Here is a 27,503-nt window from a genome sequence, read left to right as displayed (position 1 = left end):
GATAAAGAGGAATGAAGTTCTAATGTGGTAATTCCTAAATAAATGATTCATTGAGATGCAGAAGGTATTTGTAGTTCAGAGGAATTGATGAAGCAAATCTAGGAAGACTAACTAACATGCAGGAAAAGAAATGTGTTTTCTGCTTTCATCAATTATTTCTCCTCATCTGTTATAGTGCTTAGCATGTTGTAGGTGTCCAATGAATATTTATTGACTGGCTAAATAAAGCATTATAAAATAATTACTATATAGAGATCATAAACATTCCCTAATCCCAAGACTATTAGATCTACATTATTATTATTATTATTATTATTATTATTATTATTATTATTATTATTAGTCTTTTTGTCTTTTTAGGGCCGCACCCATGGTATATGGAGGTTCCCAGGCTAGGGGTCCAATCAGAGCTATAGCAGCCGGCCTACCCCAGAGCCGCAGCAACACAGGATCTGAGCCACCTCTGCGACCTACACCATAGCTCACGGATCCTTAATGCCAGATTCTTAACCCGCTGAGCAAGGCCAGGGATGGAACCCGCATCCTCGAGGATGCTAGTCATGTTTGTTAGTCACTGAGACATGAACTCCCGATCTACCCTATTTTAAACACTCCATGGATATCCAGGAAATTCTGGCAATATGCCTAAGATAATAAAATATCAGAAGTAGAAACCATTTAGCCCAGCCTTTGTCCATTACAAATAATACAACTAAAGCCAGAGAGAGAGAGTTATTGTCTGAGGGGAAATTAGAACGTAAATCTCATTCCCCAGGAGTAGCTCTTTCTGCTTTACCTTATTCTAAAACGTGAAGTCTCAGTGGTCACTAGAGAAAATCCAAGGAAACTAGACAATTTTTTAAAACTGCAGACACAGTCACACATGTAAATACATTCATGAGTTTAGAATGGCACAAAAAGCATTAGCCTGAAAGCTAAAAAATAAAATGCTGATTCAAGTCCTATTTCTCCTACCTTTTGACTAGGTGACCTTGGGGGGAAAAAATTTTTTTTCTTACTGAATCTTAATCTTCTTCTTTTTTTTCTTATTAGGGTTGTACCCATGGCATATGGAAGTTCCCAGGCTAAGTGTAGAATCAGAGCTTCAGCTGTTGCCTATGACACAGACACAACAACGCCAGATCTGAGCCATGTCTTCAAACTACACTGCAGCTCATGGCAATACCAGATCCTTAACACACTGAATGAGGCCAGGGATTGAACCTGTATCTTCTTGGATCCTAGTCCGTCTTGTTACTGCTGAGCTACAACAGGAGCTCTGAATCTTAATCTTCTTATGTCCAATATATACAAGGAAAATATTGGCTTAGATCATTGTTTTCTAGTCCACTTTCCTTCCTTTCATTTATAAGCAGCAGAAACTTTTAAAAAATGAGATCTGCAGAATTCTAGAATATAAAATAGGTCAAGTCCAGCTCCTCTGGCTAAAGTCAGAGCAGTCGAGAAGAGGACTCCAACATTCTGCTTGTTCCACCTTTCCTACTTTTAAGGGTCTTTAAATTTTTTTAAATTTTATATTGGAGTAAAGTTGATTTACAATGCTGTGTTAGTTTCAGGTGTACAGCAAAGTGACTTAGTTATAATTATACACATATCCATTCATTTTCAGATTCTTTCCCCATGTAGATTATTACAGAATATTGAGTTTCATGTGCCATACAATAGATCCTTGTGAATTATGTGTCTGATAAATAGTAGTGTGTACGTATTAATCCAAAGAGCCTAAAGGGGTCTTTCTAACTTTCCCATTCTATGCTTCTAGTACCTACCACAAATCATTTCTAAGATCAAAGAGAAAACTCATCCAAAACTCCTTAAACTCTGGGTTTCAGACAAATGGCGAAGACCAGAAGCTTATAGCAAGAATGAAATGCATCTCTGATTGCACATGGAGCACTGGTGTTGGCCAATGCGATAAATAAAATTTGGATATAGCTACTTTAAATTGTCCACCAAGGGGAAGACTTGATGGGGCTTTAAAGCAAAATCCATTCTCTCCTGGGTACCTTCGGGTCTCTCTAGGCTGTGGGGTATGACATGTCCCAGAGAGAACCTGTTGGCAGTTTGGTCGCACATCTGGGCTCAGAGGACAAAAAGAATGCCAGCTTTGGTTGGGTGGAATTGATTTCCATTGGCCCTACTTCCATTAGATTCCTAATTCCTGCTCTGGTTCCAACAACATAACCCTAGAGGCAGTGAAAGCCAAGAATGGCTTTTGGCTTCAAAATATGTCACTATATCATGAATAACAGTTACCTTTGTAAAGCACTAGATATTTTACAGAACTTCTTCACTGTAAAAATATCCTTTGGATGAATCCAAGGGTTGAAGCTAGGACTGAATGGGCAACATTGGGAGAGAGAAAGAGATAGAGACAGATGATAAGAAAACAATAGTCAAACAATCCAAAAATTTATATGGAACAACAAAAGACCCAGAATCGCCAAAGCAATCCTGAGAAACAAAAAACAAGCAGGAGGCATAACTCTCCCAGACTTCAAGAAATATTACAAAGCCACAGTCATCAAAACAGTGTGGTACTGGTATCAAAACAGACAGACAAAAGGAAAAGAGTAGAGAACCCGGAAATAAACCCTGACACCTACGGTCAATTAATCTATGACAAGGGAGGCAAAGACATAAAATGGGAAAAAGAAAGTCTACTCAGCAAGCATTGCTGGGAAACCTGGACAGCTGCATGCAAAGCAATGAAATTAGAACACACCCTCACACCATGCACAAAAATAAATTCCAAATGGCTGAAAGACTTAAATATAAGACAGGACACCATCAAAATCCTAGAAGAGAACATAGGCAAAACACTCTCTGACATCAACATCATGAATATTTTCTCAGGTCAGTCTCCCAAAGCAACAGAAATTAGAGCAAAAATAAACCCATGGGACCTCATCAAACTGAAAAGCTTTTGCACAGCAAAGGAAACCCAAAAGAAAACAAAAAGACAACTTACAGAATGGGAGAAAATAGTTTCAAATGATGCAACCGACAAGGGCTTAAGCTCTAGAATATATAAGAAACTTATACAACCCAACAGCAAAAAAGCCAATCAACCAATGGAAAAATGGGCAAAAGACCTGAATAGACATTTCTCCAAGGAAGATATACAGATGGCCAGCAAACACATGAAAAAATGTTCAACATCGCTGATTATAAGAGAAATGCAAATCAAAACTACCATGAGATACTACCTCACACCAGTCAGAATGGTCATCATTCAGAAGTCCACAAGTAACAAGTGCTAGAGGGGGTGTGGAGAAAAGGGAACCCTCCTGCACTGTTGGTGGGAATGTAAACTGGTATAGCCACTATGGAGAACAGTTTGGAGATACCTTAGAAATCTATACATAGAACTTCCATATGACCCTGCAATTCCACTCTTGGGCATCTATCTGGACACAACTCCACTTAAAAGAGACACATGCACCCGCATGTTCATTGCAGCACTATTCACAATAGCCAGGACATGGAAACAACCCAAATGTCCATCAACAGATGATTGGCTTAGGAAGAAGTGGTATATATACACAATGGAATACTACTCAGCCATGAAAAAGGATGACATAATGCCATTTGCAGCAACATGAATGGAACTAGAGAATCTCATCCTGAGTGAAATGAGCCAGAAGGACAAAGACAAATACCACATGATATCCCTTATAACTGGAATCTAATATCCAGCACAAATGAACATCTCCTCAGAAAAGAAAATCATGGACTTGGAGAAGAGACTTGTGGCTGCCTGATGGGAGAGGAAGGAAGTGGGAGGGATCGGGAGCTTGGGCTTATCAGACACAACTTAGAATAGATTTACAAGGAGATCCTGCTGAGTAGCATTAAGAACTATGTCTAGATACTCATATTGCAACGAAGGGTGGGGGAAAATATATATACATGTAAGGATAACTTGATCCCCTTGCTGTACAGTGGGAAAAAAAATTAATAAAAAGCTTAAAAAAAAAAAGAAAACAATAGGACTATCCAAAGGTAGAGTGGAGGTTCTGGAAAGAAGTAAATTCTCCATCACCAGAAGGAAGTAAGGAGAAGATAGTACACTTGACAGTGATGATCTCACTTATAAGTGGAATCTAAAAACAAACACACAAACTCATAGAAACAGAGACTAGATTGGTTGCCAGAGGCAAGGGGTGGAGGTGGGGGAAAAGATGGAAAATAGCCAAGAGGTACAAACTTCTGGTCATATGACACATAAGTTTTGGAGATGTAATGCACAGGCTGTTAACTCTAGTATACTTAAAAGTTGCTAAGAGAATATATCTTAAAAGTCCTCATCTCAAGAAACAAATTGTAACTATACAAGGTGATGTTTCTTAACTACATAAACCTACTGTGGGACTCATTTCATATCCCAAATCATTATGTGGTACTCATGAAACTAATATAATGTTATATGTTGTTTGTATCTCTGGAGAAAAGTAAAATACCTAGGCTATTTTTAAAAAGAGAAAAAGAGGCAGCTCCCGCTATGGTGCAGTGGGTTAAGAATCCGACTGTAGGAGTTCCCATTGTGGTGCAACAGGATCAGTAGTGTCTTGGGAGTGCTGGGACTCAGGTTCAATCCCTGGCCCAGCACAGTGGGTTAAGGATCCAGTGTTGCCAATGCAGTGGCTTAGGCAGCAACTATGACTTGTGTTTGATCCGTGGCCTGGGAACACCTATGCCGTGGGGCTGACCAACAAAAAAAAAAAAAAAAAAAAAAACGAATCACTGTGCAGGTGCAGGTTCAATCCCTGGCAATGGGTTAAAGGATCTGGCATTGCACGTAGGTAAGTCACAGCTGGGGCTTGGATTCAGTCCCTGGCCTGGGAATTTCCACATGCTGAGGGTGCTGGTGTGGCATAGAATTTAAGAAAGAGAGGCTGAAGTAGTTGATCTTGTGGGGTTCCTTAAAATTCTAAGATTCTATGATTCTGTACAGTAAGGAGAAAGAGGAAAGAAGACAGGTACTGCCATTTTTGGTTGTGTGGACTGGGCCTTTTTTATCCTTTATTTCATAATATCCTCACAGTTGTTCCCCAGGGAAAGATTCTTAAATGCATTTTCAAAGGAGAGAGTGGAATTTTGAAGCAGTACTTGCCAGAGGTCATGCAGAGAGGTTGTGGTAAAGTTGGAATTTGTACTAAGGCCTTCCAGAATCCAAAGTTCATGTTCAGTCCCCTCTATCCCACCTCCCTCTACCATCATCTTAAAGACAAGAAAAAATGGATGGCAATGCGGGAAAAACAATCACCTGATAGACTTCATTTTTTAAGAAAAATCTAAGTACAGGGAGTTTAAAAGAAAAAAAAAAAACTTCCAGTGTTTGACTAAGGCCAGATATCCCACATGTCCGTGCTTTTCTTATGATTTATCAAATAACTGACTTGAAAAGACTTGAAGTCTCTTTGTGTGTCTTGTGAAAGGATATGGCAAGGAACAGAAGGAAGTGGGTATTGTGCAAACCCGCAGGACCCTGTGGCTTCTTTCAAGGATTTGTGAATGATGGCAGCTACACCCAGTTTATGTTGGCAGTTCTTCCATCTGCATCCAGATGAGAAAAATCTGCTTCATTTTCCCTTCTCCACTCCCAAACCCCACCCACTCATCTTCTATCAGGGTTAAAATCTCCTACTGTGAAGCTCAAAAAATTATACCCCTTCCCCAAATCCCCAGCTCTTGGCGTTAGTCCTACCTTCTCAGGGTCCCTCTAAGCCTTGACATTGGGGAAAGGACCCTCGTGGTCAATGCAGTAGTTTGTATGTAATTAACCTTTTCCAGATGAAAAAATATGGAATAAACACACACACACACACACACACACACACACACACACACACCCTCCAGTTTTTTACTACTCACTGCAGAGTGAAAGTTTTAAGGATGAAATACTGGAAGACTATGTTTTTTGTTTTTAATTCTTGCCTATTTCCCCTCTCTCCTCCCCAAGAGAAAAATTTCAGAAACGACTTTCTTTCTTTAATATTTTCAGAATAAGAATATCATCAACAGAATCAAGTTCTTCTTTGGTGACATCTCCATTCCAGCCCCCTTTTGTTTCAACCTGATTGTTCATGATCTGTCAACGTCTTTCCACTGCCTTCTCTTGGCCTTCAGACTCTTTCCAGTTCAATCCTCCCATGTTAACCTGCAGAAAGACCTCCCTGAAACACCGTCCCGTCATGTCAATCCCTGTTCAAGAATATTCACGAGTGGTGTTGTTCATTAATAGCCGGATGACACCCAAGTTTCTTAGCTGATCCACAAAGTCCTTTCCACCCAGTGAGGTTTGGTGAACGTGGCATGGAAATCAAAGGCAGAAAAATATGAACCAAAAGCCACTGGATGTGGCAAGGAGGGAGGAAGGGGTGGTCTTCCCAGCACAGTTGCAACAGAAGCCCATCCATTCCAGATGGGGTATCTGGAATGGGGATCTGGGAGGGCATCTATGAATCCAGGTGCTAAAGAAAGTGAGATGCCAGTTTAGCAGGGAAAGAAGAGAAGGAAATGGAAACGTGGATTCAAGGCCTAGCCCTGTCAACAAAAGAATCCTCAAGAAGAGGGAAACTGGAACAGATTTAGAGACTGGAGAAAAGGCCATAGAGAGGGATAATCCGTGGCAGTGGTCCTGCTGGCTGCTCAGAGGTCACAACCACTCGTTGGCAGAGCCAGAATTTAAGCCCATGCTTCCAATCACAAGAGATGCAGGAACAACAGAGGCAAGCAATATGGGAGGAACCCAGAATTAAGAAGGGAGGGGCTTAAAAAGAGAGGCGGTAAGACAGAGGACAAAAATTATAGGACTTTATGCTTTAGCTTAAAGCTAGTCTCATCTTCCTCTGCAAGTATTTGTTTTACTTTGTTAAAAATAACATGAAGAGGACTTCCCACTGTGGCTCAGCAGGTTAAGGACATGACGTGGTCTCCGTGAGGATGTGGGTTTGATCCCTGGCCCTGCTCAGTGGGTTAAGAATCCAGGTCACCCCCAGCTGTGGTGTAGGCCACAGAGGCAGCTGGGATCTGGTGTTGCTGTGGCTGTGGCGCAGGCCTGCAGCTGCAGCTCAGATTCAACCCCTCGTCCAGGAACTTCCATATGCCGCAGGTGTGGCCACAAAAAAGAAAAAAAGTTTAAACAGGAAAATAAATAAGTAACATGAGGAGAGCCCTGGTGGCTCAGCAGGTTAAGATCCAGCATTGTTACTGCTATGGCTTGAGTCACTGCTGTGGCACAGGTTTGATTCCTGGCCTAGAAATTTCTGCATGTCATGAGCATGTTCAAAAAAAAAAAAAAAAAAGAGAGAAAGAAAGTTTATTTTTCTGGATCTTGGGTGAATGCAGAAGGAGTCCTCTGAAATCTATTCTGTCTTAAATCTATAAACGAGATGGTAAAACCTGGAAAATAATTGCCCAAGCACATGTGTCAGGCAGATGTGGACCTTCACACACAATGTCTATTGTCTCTTCTTTAAGAGATTCTGATCCTTTAGTCCCATTTAGAGTGATGGGAAGGGTTTCAGCTCTTCTGGGAAGCCACATGGCTGTGGTGTCCCCTGCTGAGAGAGCCCTCCCCAAGACTTTCCTAAAGAAGCCTTTCTGGGGCCTGGAACACAGGCAAGCATGGAGCCACTGGGAATCATGCAGCCAATTAACTGTGTATTGCAAGGCTGAGTTATCCCTTCAAATAGACCTTCAAATGACCCAGAGCTGATGTTGCTGGGAAATGCACAACCATTCTGAATTTGCTTGATCTCAAACCTAGCCTATGGTCAGTGGGCTGAATTTCAAGGAGAAAAGGCAGCTGTGATTGGATACAGGAGGTTAGGCTGATGAATGTTCGCTGCAGAGGGCTATCCAGCTGGCTCCCAGATGGTGGGAAAGGCCTCGTCTATGAGGCCACAAAGAGCCAGATGAATAAGGAGCATTTTAGTCTGTGTGGATGTTGATGATTTGGAGAGGCAAGAAAGGAAGAGAGGAGACAGCAGCTGTAGGGTACCAAGTATCGGTTTATTTTATTCAATCATTAATTAGTCTTAAAAAGCTAAACTCGGTCTTGAACTTCTATCAGAAGTGACAGAAAGAGAGAGAGGAAAACCAACAGGTTCCCTCTGCACACTCCCCCTGTTATGTCTTTGATTGAGGTCTCAAGACATCACTCTTCTCAAGTCGACCACCAGTGGGTTTGGCCAATCAGCTTATGAGCAACCACACATGGCTAGGAAGGGCAAGAAATGACCTATTGCTCACCCATATGTTGCCTTTCCTTAGGACCAAATTTGGAACTCAAGAATACTGAGAATACTTCTGGATTGACTTCACCTCATTTTGATTCTTCCATATGCTTTTCAAGTCAATTTTTTTTTTTTTAGCTATGTTTAAGAGCCACCAAAAATATAAATCATGATTTCAAGGTTGATGCTTTGAAATTCCCTAGCTGCACACTGTCTTGACCTCTAAACCACCACCAACTTCAAATTCTAACAGATGTGGCAGCCCCATCCCAGACCTCACTGTAATGGGACACCGCTTAATTGTAAAATCTCCAACCCTAAAATTTCCTTTTACCAACACTTCCTGTTTTTCTACTGTGCAACTCTCAATGACTCTATTCTTGGTGTCTTTTTGTTCCTCAAACCCTCCCAGGTTCATGAGGCCATGACTCCTAAGTTGTTCCTATAACCACCCCTCATAATTTTCTTCCTTTCCCCATGCTATTCCCAGGCTTCGGTTGCTGAAGAGCTCAGCTATTTAAATAAGGGCTACAATCCCATAGACAGTCACTGCGGCATAAACTCTTTTCTGAGCCTCCTGTTGATTCCTTATCATATCCCCCGCCTCCATCCCAAGATAACTTTTCTTGACACCCTCAACCGGCTATGAATTCTCCCAGTTCTAACCTCTCATAACTTGTACTTGTCATTCCCTCATGGCACCCATCACTTTCTGACTCAGATAATAGTTATGTGTCTACTTATTTTAATTTTTATTTGAAGTCTTTTAGGGTTTCAACTTCCTATTAATCTTAGCATTCCAGTTCCTGTCTCACTGGTTGTTTCCTGAATTGAATAGAACCATTTTTCCGCACAAGACTTTTTAAAGCTGTATCAGGATTTCAACTGCAAAGTTCGGGGGGGGGGTAGTTTTACAGAGAAGCATACTAAAATGTAAATGAGGATATTAGTTTCCTATTATTGCATAATGAAGTACCCCACATTTAGTAGCTTAAAACTATAGACATATATTATCTCATAGTTCTGTAGGTGAGAAGTTTGAGCACAAGGTGGCTGGGTTCTCTACTTATTGTCTTCCTCCTGAACAGAGTAAAAGAAGATATTGGGGTGTTTTAGCTGCACCCAGCTTTTCAAGTAGAGTGCCACCTCTTCTTGCATCTTGGGAAGTAAGGAGGGAGGGTATTTTTTTTAACATCCCATTTGCAGATGAGAACCAATTGAAGTTACTTGGAAAGAGTTTGTTGCTTAGTTCAAGGAGGACCTTTCTTTTTTGTTGTTTTAGGAGGAACCTTCTTACAGTGAGAATTTCCTTATCTCTATCCAAAAATATAAGGGATTAAGAGATTCTGAACCCTTGGGGTGAAGAACAGTATTGAAGATAAATATTCATGACTCCTAGACACAAAGATGGATATATTTAGCCTCTCCCAGACATGCATGCCAAGATATCTAAAGGAGTCATTCTAGATAAAGTGAAAAGTATTGGGGGAAAAGAGTATCTTATTTGGACCACTGTGTGAGAGATGTTAATACTCTGTCCTGTGGATATGTGGGTACACACTTGTGACTTTTCTGTCATCTGCTGCTCATTTGCTAGGGCACGTCTGCAAAGGCAAGCTGAGGTTCTGCTTCCTCATCTTATAGATGAAGGCCTCAAAGCCAAGTGATCATGAAGACCAAATATTTATGGATACAAACTGTAAAGAATTACACACACTGAAGTTAGTATCATCACATCACTAGTCAGCGCCATCCACTCCGCTCCTTGTCCTGTGTCCATGGCTCAGTTACATTAGAGTCTTGTGAAGGAACCCCCTCTGCTGGTTAATGAAGTTCTAACAGGATATCATGTTGGTGTCTTAACATACCAGATGCATATCATACCAGACTGTGTTCTATTTTACTGGGCTTTTTATATTCATTGGTTAATTTGGTCATCTTTATAGCTATGTTATGCATTCTTCACAATCTACATTTAACTAAATTATCCAAATCAAACCGTATTTCAAGTGCATAATGAAAAGTGGCTATTTCAAGGAAACCTATGATGAATTTCTTCATTTCTGCTTCTGACCAGAAAGGCCACCCCTTCCTCTTCCTTCATTTGGCTCAGTTCTGTTGTGAGCAGCTTTTGGAAAGAAAGAGGTCTTTGCAGGAATGAGCTCTCTGTAGGAGGTCCCCTGGTCTTGTCGCTAACCTTAAACCAGGCACCCCCAGGCTCTACTCACCTCTGGGTCTAGTACAACTTTCACATCTTTTGACCACACAATACCTTGCCTTACCTTTTGGTTCTCTCCATAGAGCAAAGAAGTGGAAAGGAAGAATAAGTAATTAACAGATGACCAGATATCTTCCCTAGCTTCTCCTTCAGTAACCTCGAGAACAAACTGTGTGAATAAGAGAGCATCTAAAGAAAAATCACAAGAAGGGGACAAGCCTGCATACAAGCCTCTAGACAAGCCTGCACAGTGGGGGATGGGGATGGTTCTGATCCCGCCCTCCCATCTCAATGATTAACTGAGATTACTTGCCTCTTTCCCTCTAAACACTTTCATGGCAGAGCAGAATCTTCGGAGGCAACTTTGCGGGACACGGAGTCCACCATATCGCCAGGATTGTGGATTAAAAGCAACTTTTCTGGGGTTCTTGATGTGGTTTAGAAGATTAAGAACCAGACTAGCATCCATGAGGATGCAGTTTCAATCCCTGGCCTTGGTCAGTGGGTTAAGGTTCCAGCATTGCTGTGAGCTGTGCTGTGGGTCACAGGTGCAGTTCAGGTCCCACATTGCTGTGGCTGCACTGTAGGCTGGCAGCTGTGGCTCTGATTTGACCCCGAGGCTGGGAACTTCCATATGCCCCAGGTACAGCCTTAAAAAGAAAAAATAAATAAATAAGAACAACTTTCCCCCCCCCAACATTAGTCTGTCTCTCTCATATTGATATTTAAGCCTAGAGCAGCCCAACCTGAGTCTGCTAACTCTCTCCTAAGAACATTGAGATGTACAGTGCATGTCTGACAGGTGAATGGTATATCTGGACCATTCCATAGCATGTCAGGTGGGGAAATTGCTATTAGTCAGTGGGCAATCCCAGTTCTATTAGGGCCTGAGGTCTAAGCCTGTGCAGGGCTATGTGGGGATCAAACAAGGATGGAGTTTGAACATTTAGTACATTTCTTAGTTTAATAAATGTGTCCTCTTCTATTGGTATAGAGGACAGTTTCATTTGTGTAGCAACTTTATTCAGGAACAGAGGTTAGTGTTTTGCTCATTTTTAAAATTTTTCTTAGAAGCTTTCATTTCCATGCTCAATTCATTTTTCTCTTTCATTGCCAACTCTTTAAGGAATATCCACCACAGAAACGGCGCCTTCCCAAGAATGTCACCTTCGGTCCTGTGCACTTTCCAATCTCTTTTTTTAAAATACAAAGAATAAAAAACAGCTTTATGGAAACATGTTTCACGTATGATAAAATTCAGCCATTTAGTGTATGCAATTCAGTGACTTTCAGTAGATGCAGTTTTCCAGCCATTACCACAATCTAATTTTAGAATATTTTCATCCCCATTCATTAGCATCTAATGACTCCCTGTTCCTCTCCACCCCCTGTACCTAGGCAAACACTCCTCCACTTTCTCTCTGTATAGATCTGCCTATTCTAAAGATTTTATGAAAACGGAATCACACAATACATGATCCGTTGTGACTGGTTCTTTCATTGGCGTGATGCTTTCAAAGCTCATCCATGCTGTAACCCATGTCAGTACTTCACTCCTTTTTATTAGCCAAATAATATTCTACCGCGTGGATAAACGAAGCCTCTTCCTTTTTTTGGACATATGATGGATCTATAACATCATATCTGATTGCAATACAACATGATTCTGTACTTTGTGAAGTGCTCACCACAACGTTTAGTTATCTATCACTACACCTGTTACAGCTTTTTTTTTTTCTTGTGATGAGAGCTTTTAAGTTATATTCTTTTAGCAACTTTTAGATAGATGGTACAATATTATGAACTATAGTCGCCATGCTGTACATTATATTCCCATGACTTATTTATTTTATAACTAAAAGTTTCTATTTTTTTCATTCCCTTTATGCATTTGCCTGCTCCCCACTCCTTACCTGTGGCAACCACCAATCTGTTGTTTGTATCCATTTTTTAATTTAAAAAAATGTATTTAGTTATTTATTTTCCTTTTTACGGCAGCACCTGCAGCAAAGTGGTAGTTCCCAGACTAGGGGTCGAATCAGAGCTGCAGCTGCCAGCCGACACCACAGCCACAGCAACACTGGATCTGAGACACATCTGTGACTTATACGGCAGCTTGTGGCAATGCCAGACCCTTAACCCACTGAGCAAGGCCAAGGATCGAACCCACATCCTCATGGACACTGATCAGCTTCTTAACCCACTGAGCCACAATGGAAACTCCTGTTTGTTAGTTTTTAGATTCCACATATAAGTGAGACCAGATTATACTGGTCTTTCTCTGACTTATTCATTTCACATACACCCTCATCTTCCATCCATAATGTGATTTCATTCCCCTCTTTGATTTTCCCAGCTTTCAGTGCTCTGGGTTACCAGGTCTCTGATTTATTGTCAGTATTTCTCCCTTTGAGGAGGGAGTATTTTTTTGAGGGGAAATTTAATCTGTGTTTCACCTTAGCTAGTCCTAAATCCCTTATCCTCTTTACTGATAATTTGAATATCTGAAGATTTTGCAGGTCTATTTATAGGGACTTTTCCATTCTCAGTTACAGTGATTTGACTCTGTATAGAGGTTTGTGCTTTTATTTTATTTTTTTTTCAATGAACTGTTCTTTTTGTTCTTGAATCTGTGGGATATCTTGCTAATTTCCAGAGGGTACAGCCTCCTAGTTCACCTGGGGCATGGTGCGGAGTCTTGTCTTTTGGGCTTTCACCACCCACGCAGACCCAAGTTCAGGGTCTCCAGAATTCAGGAGGGCTCTCCAAAGTAAAAGCTGTTTTTAGTTTTTATTTGCTCCCCTGGGTTCCTGGTTTCACTTCATTTTAGGGCTTAGCATCTTCCTCCTTTTCATTAAGCTCCCTGGAAATTCATTTGAAAGATGATTTTATTTCAAATTCAGCATTTTACTTGTGTCAACTCCAAGGGTCCTTCGGGTACCGCATATAATTCACCACAGTGCCAGACAATCTTCAGTAAACTTCATTTTCCTGGTCTTTTTTCAATTTTCTTTCTTATCTTTGACCATATCAGTCACACCTAATTTATATTTGTGTTAAGACAGTTGTCATTCCTGACTCCTTTAAAAGTTTGACATGTCCATGTCTTCCTGGCTTTTACCCATGAAATGTTGTTTCTTTCTTTCTTCCTTCCTTTCCTTCCTTCCTTCCTTCCATCTTTCCTTCCTTCCTTCTTTCTTTCTTTCTTTTTCTTTTTTTGCTTTTTAGGGCTGCACTTATGGCATATAGAGGTTCCAAGGCTATGGGTCCAGTTGGAGCTATAGCTTCTGGCCTGCGCCACAGCCACAGCAACGCAAGATACAAGCAGCATCTGTGACCTTCACCACAGCTCATGGCAATGCTGGATCCTTAACCCACTGAGTGAGGCCAGGGATTGAACCTATGTCCTCATGGCTGCTAGTCAAATTTTTTAACCCCAAACCTCCATGAGTGTGGTTACAAATTTTCTTTTCTATTTTTTTAGTGCTGCCTCTCAGCATATGGAGGTTCCCAGTCTAGAAGTCCAATCAGAGCTGTAGCCACTGGCCTAAGCCAATGACACAGCAACACGGGATCCAAACCGTGTCTGCGACCTACACCGCAGCTCACGGCAATGCTAGATCCTTAACCCACTGAGTGAGGCCAGGGATTGAGCTCACATGTTCATGGATACTCGGCGCGTTCGTTAAGCGCTGAGCCACGATGGGAACCCCACAAATTTTCAATTTACTTTTCTCCACACCCAGCATGAAGCCTGAGTTAAGTTTTCTTTTTTTTATGTTTTTGTGAGATAGGACTTTTTTTCTCCTTAATTTCCTCTCACAGCAAAGTTCAGTCCACCAAATTCTCACAGGTACATATGGGTCTCCTATCAAGTCTAAGGCAGCCTCAGGCTTGAACTCCTTCTCCCTGAGCCCCATGTCCTTGTCAGGATACAGGCCCAGGAGTGGGGTTGCTGGATCATGTGGTAGTTCTAGATTTAGTTTCCTGGTGAACCTCCATACTCTTTTCCACAGAGGTTGTAAAAATTTACATTCCCACCAACAGTGAGGAGGGTTCCCTTTTCTCTGCACCCTTTCTAGCATTTGCTATTTGTAGATGTGTTAATATGATCCAGCAATCCCACTCTTGGAGATATATCTGGACAAACGTTTCACTCAAAAAGATACATGCACCTCTATGTTCATTGCACCACTATTCACAATAGCCAAGACATGAAAACTAACTAAATGTCCATCGACAGATGAGTGGATTAAGAAGACATGGTACATGGTACATGTACACAATGGAATACTAGTTAGCCATACAAAAGAACAAAATAATGCCATTAGCAGCAACATGGATGCGACTAGAGATTCTTATACTAAACAAAGTAAGTCCAAAAAAGAAAGGCAAACACTTTATAATATCTTTTAAATGTGGCATCTCAAATATGACACAAATGAACCTATCTACAAAACAGAAACAGACTCACAGGCATAGAGAACAGATTGTAGTTGCTGAGGGGAAGGGGGAGGGGAGTAGGATGGATAGGGAATTTGGGGTTGGTAGATGCAAACTGTTTATTACGCTTAGAATGGATAAGCGATGAGGTCATACTATACAACACAGGGAACTATATCCGATCTCTTGGGATCGAACACGATGGGGGAGTTCCCATTGCGGCGCAGCAGTTAACAAACCCGATCTATGAGGACGAGGATTTGATCTCTGGCCTCAATCAGTGGGTTAAGGATCCAGTGTTGCCCTGACCTGTGGTGTAGGTCGCAGACCTGGCTCCAATCCAGCATTTCTGTCCCTCTGGCCTAGGCTGGCGGCTACAGCTCCAATTGGACTCCTAGCTTAGGAACTCCATATGCTGAGACTAGGGCCCTAAAAAGACAAAAAAAAAAAAAAAAAAAAAGAACATGGTGGAAGACAGTATGAGAAAAAGAATGTGTATATACATACATACACCTTCTTCAGTTTATATATATATGACTAGGTCACTATGCTGTACAGAAGCAATTGGCACCACACTATAAATCAACTATAATTTTTTAAAGATTAGCATAATAATAATAATGTAATAGTTAATCTTTTTGAGTGATTGTTATGTGATATGCAACCCGCTTTGCTTTTATAAAGATTACTTTTTAACTTCTTTCAACAATGTTGTGAAATAGACACTAAGTTTATTCCCATTATATTGCTAAAGAAATTTGCAGACAGATTTAAAATATATATATATACAGTCCTGATACTACCAGAGTTTAGCTGATTCCTCTAATGTAAAAGTCATTTCCACAGCTGCTTTACTTCCAGGATTCCTGATTTTACTTTATACTTGGATGTTGATTTCCTTTCTTTTCTTGCCTTCTCAAAAATGTATTTTTAAATATTTTTTAAAAAAGCTTTTGTGGGAGTTCCCATTGTGGGGCAATGGAAATGAATCCAACTAAGAACCACGAGGTTGCAGGTTTGATCCCTGGCCTTGCTCAGTGGGTTAAGGATCCGGCATTGCCATGAGCTGTGGTGTAGGTTGCAGACACAGCTCGGATCTGGCGTTGCTGTGGCTCTGGCGTAGGCCGGCAGCAACAGCTCAGATTAGACCCCTAGCCTGGGAACATCCATGTGCCATGGGTGCAGTCCTAGAAAGACAAAAGATGAAAAAAATTAAAAAAATAAAAAATAAAATAAAAAGATTTTGTCCACTATCTTTAGTTGTTTTTCAGTGGTGGGTGTCTGCGTTATTCAATGCCATCATAATAGACATATAATCTTTTCAATATATTTCAGAATGCAAATGATCACTTTGTTTCTTCCTATTTTAGCTCTTCCATGTCAGGTTAGTATCATAGGAATCCCCTTGTTCGTTCACCTAGAGATGTTGAGTTCTAAAAATTGAAACCTGGGAGAAGTTCCCCTCATGGCTCAGCGGTAACCAGCCTGACTAATATCCATGACTATGCGGGTTCGATCCCTGGCTTTGCTCAGTGAGTTAAGGAGCCGGCATTGCCATGAGTGGTGGTGTAGTTCTCAGAAGCAACTCAGATCTGGCGTTGCTGCGGCTGTGGCATAGGGTGGCAGCTGTAGCTCCTATTTGACCCCTAGCCTGGGAACTTCCATATGCCGTGGGTGCAGCCCTAAAAAGAAAAAAAAAAAAAAAAAATCGAAATCCAGAAAACAAACTCTAGACCAAAGTCCCTATGGTAGGTTTCCATGGCAGGGAAGTTATGTCAAAATTAAAGTTCTGCTTCTCTCCACATCCCCACATCAATAAGCTGGAATATGCCAAGGCATCCAGAGGGTTTGGAGTCTGGGACACAGTGGTCCTTGTTCCATTTGGGATGTTGCTTATGAGAAAGATTATTTACTGGCCTTGTGTTTAGTACCATTCTCTCCAGCCTGCAGTCTGAAATTCTGAAAGGGTATGTAAACACTGATAAACTGAAGGTTATATGTACATGAAAATTAATATATTAACTGCTGGAATATTAGCCATAAAAAGAATGATATAATGTCATTTGCAGCAACATGGATGGACTTAGAAACTATCATACTGAGTGAAGTTAGTCAGACAGTAAAAGACAAGTATCATATATCACCTATACATGGAATATTTTTTTTTAAAAAAGGGTACAAATGAACTTTTTTTGCACAACAAAAATAGACTCACAGACTTTGAAAAACTTATGGTTACCAAAGGGGACAGGTCGGGGGTGGGGAGGAGGGATGGAATGGGGATTCGGGACTGGCGTATGCACACTGAAGTGTATAGGATGATTGGCCAATGGGGACCTGCTGTATAGCACAGAGAATTCTCCCCCGTATTCTGCGATAATCTATGTGGGCAATGAATCTGATCAAGAATGGATATGTGTATATGTATGACTGGGTCACTGTGTTGTACAGAAGAAATTATCACAACCTTGTAAATTAACTATACTTCAATAAAACCTTTAAAAATAAAATAAAATAAAATAAATAAATAATATATTAACTGCTTTGTGAAGGCCTTGCTGGTGTAAGAGAGGAGAGTCTACCGTCAAGACTCAAAGAAGCCACAGGCTTTGCATGGCACTCAGCCAGTTCTGGATTTGGATGTTTTGACTCAGTTGTAATCCTGCCAGAGCACTAGCGATGTTGAATGAAGTTACATGCATTTCCCTTCCAGAGCCTGGAAACTTCCAGTCAGCAGGGTTACTAACCTATCGGGCCTTTATGGCAATGGGAAAACATTCTCTTCTTACACCTCTTAAGGGCATCTTTAATTTCCTTGTTCCTTAGACTGTAAATCAAAGGATTCACCATGGGGGTCACCACTGTGTAGAAGACAGATGACGTCTTATTGTAGCCCAGAGCGTTATTAGCACTGGGGTGCATATAGACAAAGAGTCCTGATCCAAAGAAAAGGGTCACTGCTGTCAGGTGAGAAGCACAGGTGTTGAAGGCCTTGGACCTGCCTTCCACTGAGCTGATCTTCAAGATGGCAGCAATGATATAACTATACGATATCATGATGATTAAGACGGACGTCATGCCAAAAATCACTGCTATCGCAAATTTCATGACTTGTAGGAAAAAGGTTTCAGAGCAGGAGAGGACTAGTAATTGAGGCAGGTCACAAAAGAAGTGGTTGATAATATTCGGGCCACAGAAATTGAGCTGAAGTAAAGCACACAGTTGGATCGACGAGCCAAGGATACCGGTTATATAGACTCCAACCAGCATCTGCACACAGAGGGTGGGGGACATGACGGCTGCGTAGAGGAGAGGATTGCAAACGGCAGCATAGCGATCGTAAGCCATGGCGGCCAGGAGGCAGCACTCGGTCAGACCCAGGCTAGAGAAGAAGAAGTACTGCAGGGCGCACCCTGTAAAGGAGATGAATTCAGGCTTCTGGAAGAAGCTTGAGAGCATTTGGGGGGTTGTGGAGGTAACATAGCAGAAATCTAAGAAGGATAAGTTGCTGAGGAAGAAGTACATGGGCGTATGTAGGCAGGAGTCCATCCTAATCAGAAGGATGAGGCCCACGTTCCAGACCACTGTCAAGAGGTAAATCCCCAAGAATACAGCAAAGAGAACAATTTTGAACTTGGGAGAATCTGAGAATCCCAAAAGAATGAATTTGGTGACTATTGTATTGTTTCCTCCTCCAGCCATTGTCTTGAGAAATTTCTTCACACTGCAGAAAGATGCTTGGGTTAATGATTGACAGTTTTAGTATTAGGGAACATATTTGTTTTGGATATAGTTTCATGGTTTTGGAACAAAATTATCCATAGTCAAGATAATATTTTTTGGAGTTCCCGTCATGGCGCAGCAGAAATGAATCTGATTAGGAACCATGAGGTTTTGGGTTCAATCCCTGGCCTTGCCTAGTGGGTTAAGGGTCTGGCATTGCTGTGAGCTGTGATGTAGTTCGAAGATATGGCTCAAATCTGGCTTTGCTGTGGCTGTGGTGTAGGCCAGCAGCTGTAGCTCCAATTAGACCCCTAGCCTGGGAACCTCCATATGCCTCGGGTGCAGCCCTAAAAAGCAAAAAAAAAAAAAAGATAATATAATATTTTTTAACCTAGCTACAAAACAGAAACAGACTCACAGACACTGAAAACAGACTTAGGGTTATCAAAGGGGAGGGGAGAGGGAGTTGGATGGAATGGGAGTTTGGGGTTCGGAGATGCAAACTATTACATTTAGAATGGATAAGCAATGAGGTCCTGCTGTGCAGCACAGGGAACTATATCCAATCATTTTGGTTAGATCATGATGGAAGATTACATAAGAAAGGGAATGTGTATATATGTATACATACGACTGGGTCACTTTGCTGTACAGCAGAAATTGCCACAACATTGTAAATCAACTACACTTTAATTAAAAATTCAACTATAAAAAAGAACATTTTAAAACAGTATCTCACCATAAAACTTATTTTTAAAAAACTTTGGGAATCCCATTTCCCAGTTATACTTGATAGTTTGTGATATAGTCTTGCAAATGTTTCTGCACACATGTGTGTGCACATATACACACGCAGATATTGCCAAAATGCTGTCTAAAACTTGGTACTAATTTACACAAGTGTTAAGAGTTTTTGACAATATACCTTACCATCCCATTATCAATACTGCCCATAGTTGTTTAACTTTATACTTTGACAACCTTACAGGTAAAAAAATATTATTTCATTGAATTTCATTTGCATTGAGTTTACTGATTTGCTTATATACATGTATTTTTTTAACCCATTATTTTTTATCTTATTTTTATTTTTTATTTTTTGTCTTTTGTCTTTTTAGGGCCATACCCATGGCACAAGGAGGTTCCCAGGCTAGGGGTCTAATCGGAGCTGTTGCTGCCAGCCTACTCCAGAGCCACAGCAACACCAGATCTGAGCCGCATCTGCAACCTACACCACAGCTCATGGCAATGCTGGATCCTTAACCCATTGAGTGAGGCCAGGGATCGAACCTGCAACCTCATGGCTCCTAGTTGGATTCGTTTCCACTGTGCCACGATGGGAACTCTATCTTTTTTTAAGTAGTGCCTAAGTCATGTGGAAGTTCCTGGGCCAGGGATTGAACACACATCACAGCAGCGACCCAAGCTGCTTACAGTAACGATGGTGGATTCTTAACCCACGGCACCACAAGAGAACCCCTTTACCCATTTTTAGTAGGCTGTTTATCATTGCTTTGTAGGAGCTCTTAACATATCAAAGATGATAACTCTCTCTCCCTCATACATTTTGCTAAATCTTTTCCAAGTTTGTCACTTATTATCAATATTGTTTATACTGAAATTTGTTATACAGATTTTTCTTATTTTTAGATCATCAATTTTCTATGGTATTTATGTTCCTGGCCTTGGTATTATACTGAAAAAGACTTCTTTACACAATCCAAAAGTCTTTTACATTTTCTTTTAATTCACTTATAATTTTATGTTTACATTGAAAATTTCTGAGCATATTAGTATACGGAGTGAGGTATGCACATAAGATGATTTTGGTTTTCTTTTTCCAAACTGCCACTTGTCCTAACACAATTAATGGAATCATTTCTGCATTGATTAAAGTCACTTCTATGATGAAGTTGTTTACAAATTCCCTTCTGCCCAATTTTTTTTTTTTTGTTGGTCTTTTTAGGGCTGCACCATTGACATATGGAAGTTCACAAACTAGGGGTGAAATCAGAGTTGTAGCTGCCAGCCTACACCAGAGCCATAACACCACCAGATCCGAGCTGCATCTTCAACCTACCCCATAGCACAAGGCAACGCCAGATGCTCAACCCACTGAGTAACGCCAGGGATCAAACCCATGTCCTCATGGATCCTAGTCAGGTTCATTACTGCTGAGTCACCACTGGAACTCAAAATCTGCCCAATTGTTAATCTAATAGTCCATGAATCCTATGTCTAGCCCTGCACAACATTTTATAATTATGTATAACTATATTTTATTTTAAAGTAATAGAACATTTTGATAAGTGGTAAGAAAAACATTCCTTCATTGTTTCACTTTGAGATCATTTTATAAATTATATATGTTCTCTTTTAAATATTATTTTCCATCATCGTCAATGCAAGAGATTGTCACAACGTACCTAAAAATATAACTTCTATATCCTGCATGATTTTCTTGATAACAGAAAGATGTCAATTGTACTTTCAACTTTACCGCCGATCATAAGCTGATGGCAAGAATGTACTTGTTCCATGAGAAATAACACCAATTGTCAAGAACTCACAGTAACCTGAGAAGGTCTTCTTTAGAAAGAGGTTCTGAGTGTAACCCTGAATGAATATCAACCTCAGATAGATCTGGAAGAGGGAGAAGAAAAGTGTGAGAGTCTTGGGTCAAAAGCACTTACTACATAACCTGGACCAAGTTACTTTAACCTTTCTGAACCTCAGTTTCTTCACTCATGAAATAGAGATGTAATGATTGGTTGTAGGCTCACAGTAAGGAGAGCAAGAGATCATACACTGAGTACCTTGCACGATTCCTGGAAGTAGGTAGAATTTCCTCTGTTTTGATTATGATGGAGGGAAAACATGGCTATGCGGATGAGGGAGGCTCTCAAGTTGGGAGTCGGAGTCCTTGAATACCATTGCCATGTGCCCCATGCTGCCATTGACCACAGTTCTCATCTAGATGTCTGTGAGGAAGGTGGACCACTGATGCTGTTTATTCCTCTGGAGTCTGGGAACTCCAAAGGACCATCCTCTGCGGACCCCAATGGAATATCCACTGCCCCTTCCTAGTCTGGACAGTTTCCTAGATTCCTAGGACAGTCATTGGACACTTACCATCTTTCAACTGTCTCCTAAAGGAACATTCCTATGGGAGGGCCTTCCCTTCCAAACTCTTCTTTGGCCCTGCAATCTCCTGACCAGCTTTGAGAAGAGAGGCACTTCCACCTGGGGTTCATTTAAATGCCTCCTTAGAATCCAAAGTGGAAAGAGGATGGCTAATTAACCTGTCCAGGTAATTGCTCTCTAGTGCAACGACCATAGAAAACATGAAAGATTCCCCTGCCGATTCCGTTTTCTCTTTGTGGATGATTCAAGTTGAGAAAACTTTTTTAGACCAATGGATGACTAGAATAGGAGCACATCTCACACATCATCTTTGTCTAAAACCTTATGGATTGATTTTTGTCAGTCTTTGCTGAATATTATATTTTCAGAATATTATATTGTACCTGTCTCACTTGACATGTCATAATACGTATGTAAATAAAAATAAAAAATTGATTAAAAAGGATTCATTTTTCTTTCTCTTTTTTCCCTAAAATGTTTTTTAAAAAAATTCTTAAACCCCATTACAAACTTGGGTATTAAGTTATATAATGTTTCTCTTTATTTATTATGTATTGAATTACAATTAATTTACAATATTATGTTCATTTCAGGTGTACAACATAATTTGAAGTTTTATACATTGTGAAATGACCACCGCTATAAGTCTAGTTACCATCTATCACCATACAAACTTACTAAAATATTGACTACATTCTCCATGCTCTAACATTACATACTACGGCATTTATAACTGGATGTTTGTACTTAATCTCCTTCATTCATCCTCCTACCTCACTCTTCTCCACAACCACCGATTTGTTCTCTGTATCTGAGTCTATTTATATTTTCCTATGTTTGTTCTTTCGTTTTTTTAGATTCCACAAATAAATGAAATTATATGGTATGCGTCTTCCTCCGAGTTTACGTCACTTAGTATTTTACACTCTAGGTCCATTCATGTTGTCACAAATGGCAAGATTCACCTTTTTAATGGCTGAGAACTACTCCATTGCCATGTGTGCAGGTGTGTGTATGTGTGTGTGTGTATCACATTTTCTTTATTCATTCGTCTTTTGAGCCGCCCTTAATTTGCTTCCATAACGAACATCAAAGTGGATATAGCTTTTCAAATTATTGTTTGTATTTTCTTCAGAAAAATTCCCAGAGGTAGAATTACTACATCTTCTGGTAGGTCTTGAATTTTTTGAGGAACGTCATACTGTTTCCACAGTGACTGCACCAATTTACATTCCCACCAGCAATGAACAGGAATTCTCTTTTCTCCAAATCCTCACCAACACTTGATATTTGTTGTCTTTTTTGATAATAGCTATACTGACAGGCATGAGGTGATATGTCATGGTGGTTTTGATTGAATTTCCCTGATGATTAATGATGCTGAGTACCTTTTCACATGCATGTTGCTATCCACACTTTTTTTGCTTTTTTTTTTTTTTTTTTTTTTTTGTCTTTTTAAAGCCTACACCCACAGCATATGGAGGTTCCCAGGCTAGGGGTCTAATTGGAGCCGTTGCTGCCAGCCTACACCACAGCCACAGCAATGCCATGTCCGAGCCACATCTGCGAACTCCATCACAGCTCATGGCAATGCTGGATCCTTAACCCACTGGGCAAGGCCAGGGATCGAACCCACAACCTCATGGTTCCTAGTCAGATTCGTTTCCACTGAGCCATGATGGGAACTCTGATTATTGAATAACTTTATACTAAGTTCATTTCTATGGTTCAGAGTATAACAGGACATTTCATTCTTTTAGCCAGATCTTTCTTGGAGGTATTTATTTTTTCTTCTTCTTCTAATATTATTTTTGTTTCCATGATTTTTGTTGAAGTATAACTCATATATTATAAAATTCACCATTTTAAGTGTACAGTGATTTTTAGTAGATTTTATAGAATTGTGGAATCATTCCCACAATCCAATTTTAGAACATTCTTCTCATACACACACAAAAAAAGATCCCTTAAGTCCACTGGTAGTTTACTTGCATTCTCAGTATAGTTTTGGTTAGGGTACTACTATCTCAAAACTCCAATCTTTCATCCGTTATTTGGGATGGTATGAGTCCTGGATCCCCCAAAGAAAGATGCAAGTGTCACAGCTATGAGACAAGCTTATGGAGTTTATAGGTTGGTGCTTTTCCCCCAAGTACTTGTGGTGACGGAGATAGCATCAAGGAAAATCTGAAAAAGCAGGTGCTGCTGCAAATTATACGTGGTGTCTAATTCTGTAGAGTGCAGCATATTACTTATTTTTAGTAGTTGCCTTTGCCTTTATTTTGCCATCACAATAAAGCCTCTCAGCTTTATTCTGTCTCAGCTCATAAGTTTACCAGCACTGGTGTTCATCTTTACATTACTCATGCTTATTTCAAATAAATAATTGCTCTCCTGCCCTCCAAGGATAAAGTTATTCACCTGCAGTCACATCGAGGCTTGGCTCCATCAATGATTCACTTTCTGCTATTTATTTTCCAAGCCCTATTTTTATCTGTCTGTGAATATACTCACATCACTGACTTCCTTTTTGCCTTCACCCCTTCATTCTGGTGGGAGCCATCCTCTTTCCCAATGGTAAGAGCAGAGAGAATGAGTTAAGAAAGTGCCTCGGTTACTGCAATCAAAAGGCATATGTACTTATGGATTGGGCCTTTGTGTCTCTTGTACTGCGTGGTTTGGAGGCTTTTCTTCAATCAGCTCTGTCAGTGGTTATTGTCATCCACACCAAATATATATCTCTCAGGTGATTTTATAAGAGGTGGCCTTTGGTCATTAGTCCATGTACTTTGCATTTTCCTCCTCCATGACCAGACGGATTTATTATCCCTTTCCCACCCCTCCTGGGTTGCATAAGAAAATTTATGATCCTTTCCCATGCCTCTCTGTAGTCACAGAAAACTCAGGAGGATTTTCTCAAGATCTTTATCAGCCTAGGCTTTTCTTGCTGCTCTTTACACTCTAGGCTGCCACCTTATATTTATGTGGTAAGTAGAAGAATTCTAGAATCTGTATTGCTTTTGCGTGCTCCCAGTCAAGGGGCACCCTTGAGTGCCTTCTCCTTTGGATTTTTCAAAAGAGCTTATTTATCATTCTGGACTCTAGACTTAACCCAAAATGATCAGGGAGCAAGGGACGAGAATCCCCAAATAATCCACCCAAACTTTCCTGGTTCACACCCAGTTCTTGGCTTTGTCCATTCACCAATATGGAGAATATTTATTTGGTTTGATCAGGTTTATCAGCTTTCAAGCCTTTTTTGGTCTTTCAGTTGAACCAAAGATTTTGAATTTAAACAACAGGAATTTTCACTATTTATTCCCTGGTTCTGTGGTGGTAACTTTCTATCTCATATGAGTGACTAATGTCTGACTTTCTAGCTTGGAGGAAGACTTTCAAGATTCAAACAAAGGAATTCAATGAAAAACAAAGGGGTAAAAATTCACTGGCAAATGTCATCCTACCACCATTATAGAAAGACACAAACATGAAACTCCCATTCTAAGGAATAATTAATTCTAGTCAGACTGACTACGTTTCAACTTTATCTGTACCACTCATGAGCTATTAAGCATTGGGACAGTTACTCCAACTTTTCTTCCAGTTTTTTCAGATTAAAAAATGTATATAGCAGTAATGCATCTCTGGTGAAATTGTAAGAATTAAATGAGCAAATACATGTAAAGTACACAGAACAGTGCTTGGCCCTTGGTAAAGGCTCAAGAAGCATGGCCTATTCTCATTACCGCTAACTAACATGGCTAGCATTTCATTAGCATTCATTGTCTTGGCCATAATGGTAGTTTGTTGATGTCTTTCATTCCAATAGGTTAGTGTTTATCTTGTGTCAAATATCAAGCATTTTCTGGGCAGCAGTGTAGTTAGTGGTAGCTGCTAGGTTAGCTTCTCACACTTCAATAGCTTTGGCTAGTAAGAAGACAGTGAGCCTGAGTGGATTTAGAGAAAAGGCAGCATCAGCTTTATGTTTGCATCAGTTCCTGCCCTCTCTCAAGAGCCATGGAGGCAATGAAGAAGCAGACGCAGGAAAATCACCCACACCGTGTGGGTTTGTGTGACACTTGAGGAACATTATTTTTATTTATTTATTTATTTATTTATTTTTGCTTTTTGCTTTCTGGAAGTTCCCAGGCTAGGGGTCAAATGGGAGCTGTAGCCACCAGGGCATGCTGATCACAGCCACACAGGATCTGAGCTGTCAGCAACCTACACCACAACTCACAGCAGTGCTGGGTCCCTAACCAACTGAGCTAGGCCAGGGGTGGAACCTGCAGCCTCATGGATATTACTTATTCATTTCTGCTGCTCTACAACAGGAACTCCCAAGGAACACTAATGTTAAAATACCGCCAGTCTTATAAAGGGCTGCTGGCAGCCTGCCCATCTTCCCCCTCCAGAGACATTATCTTTATCATCCTGAAAAATAAGCAAATATTCTCCATGGTGAAGATGTTTCTATTGCTACTATTCTGGTGGGTTTGACAGATTTCTAAAACATTGCACAGTCATTTGGTCACCAGAGGTGAAATAGATCATCAGAAAAATGAACGTGATGATCTTGGTAAAATTCACATAATAATCAAACTGTCAAATTCAATTTGTCCCCAAAGAAAGGAAAAATAATTTATTTTATGGTGAGTGTTAGGGACCTAACCAGGCCTAAAAAAATGGAATATTCAATTAAGGATCTTTCAGAATAATTAAATTCTATTCAATATTTTAAATTATTTTAAATTACTTTTATTAATTTGACAGGTGCAATGTGGCAGAAATAGCTGTTGTAATTTGCATTTATCTGATTACTTTGAGCTTGAGCTATTTTTCATTATTTTCTTAGAGTCATATTCTCTTTTGTAATTCAGCCTTAAATGGGGTTTGTAATAATCTGATTAATTTTCAAGACAGTGAATAAAAACTCCATCAAATTATTAACACTTTGTAGAATATCATTTGTTCCTTTACTTTTTTTTTTTTTTTTTTTTGCTTTATGGGGCTGCCTCCGTGGCATGTGGAGGTTCCCTGGCTAGGGGTCCAATCAGAGCTGTAGCTAATGGTCTACACCACAGCCACAGCAATGTCAGATCTGAGCCACATCTGCAATCTACACCACAGCTCACAGTGATGCCAGATCCTTAACCCACTGAGACAGACCAGGGGTAGAACCTGTGTCCTCATAGATGCTAGCTGGATTAATTTCCACTGAGCCATGACAAGAACTCCCAAACTTATTTTTATATTCTGAAATATTTAATCTCAAAATTATAAATTTAATAGTCTTTTTATAAATAACTTGTAGGGGCTTCCTTTATTAAAAATTAATTTTAATCTAACTGGATATTTTTAAAATAGAGTTTTTTGTTCTACTTTTCAACTTGTGTACCATTTCCACATAGTTTAAATTATTGTATAAGTTGACTACCTAGGGACACAAGCCATTACTTATGAAGTGTTTTGTTTCCAAAATATTCTTGTTATTGTAAACCTTTATTTTCCAAGTGGAACATTAGCATCATTTTACAAAATTCTTTTCACCATTCCCTCTACCACCACCATTGAATGCTATTGGGATTTGGATTGGAATTAACAAACAAATCACTTGATTAAAACAGGCAAGTTTTCGATATTCTTCTTCAGATCAAAGGAATTATCTTTCCTGAAAAGTCAACCATCCTGTTGTCTATGTCTGTTTAATT

General features: G+C 40.1%; 1 protein-coding gene across 1 annotated transcript; it reads right to left on the bottom strand.

The window, feature by feature from the left end:
• Window positions 1-4,016: 4,016 nt before the first annotated feature.
• Window positions 4,017-18,630, bottom strand: LOC100524665 (olfactory receptor 5AN6-like). Its single transcript, XM_085010296.1, has 3 exons — window positions 17,673-18,630; window positions 10,493-10,671; window positions 4,017-4,127 (listed from the first exon to the last, which is right to left on the bottom strand). Exons 1-3 carry the CDS (start codon window positions 18,625-18,627, stop codon window positions 4,017-4,019), a joined length of 1,245 nt encoding a protein of 414 aa, XP_084866422.1. The 5' UTR covers window positions 18,628-18,630.
• Between the last annotated feature and the right edge of the window lie 8,873 nt (window positions 18,631-27,503).

Source organism: Sus scrofa, chromosome 2, assembly GCF_054392235.1.
Source record: "Sus scrofa isolate SSC_HxYL_T2T_F1_AM1 chromosome 2, Sscrofa_HxYL_maternal_Yorkshire_Landrace_v2.0, whole genome shotgun sequence".
NCBI lineage: Eukaryota > Metazoa > Chordata > Mammalia > Artiodactyla > Suidae > Sus > Sus scrofa.
Note: the sequence above shows the minus strand (reverse complement) of the source record. Positions and strands in the feature narration are given on the sequence as shown.

Bases quoted from the DNA above. Each gene is read 5' to 3' on its own strand.
- LOC100524665 (XM_085010296.1), bottom strand. From the start codon at position 18,627: ATGGCTGGAGGAGGAAACAATACAATAGTCACCAAATTCATTCTTTTG. The intron at 10,672-17,672 runs GTTAGTAACCCT...ATTTTTCTTTAG, and splicing joins TTGCCATAAAGGCCCGATAG to ATGCTCTCTTATTCACACAG. The intron at 4,128-10,492 runs GTGAGTAGAGCC...GTTTGTTTTTAG, and splicing joins AAGTTGTACTAGACCCAGAG to ATTCCACTTATAAGTGAGAT.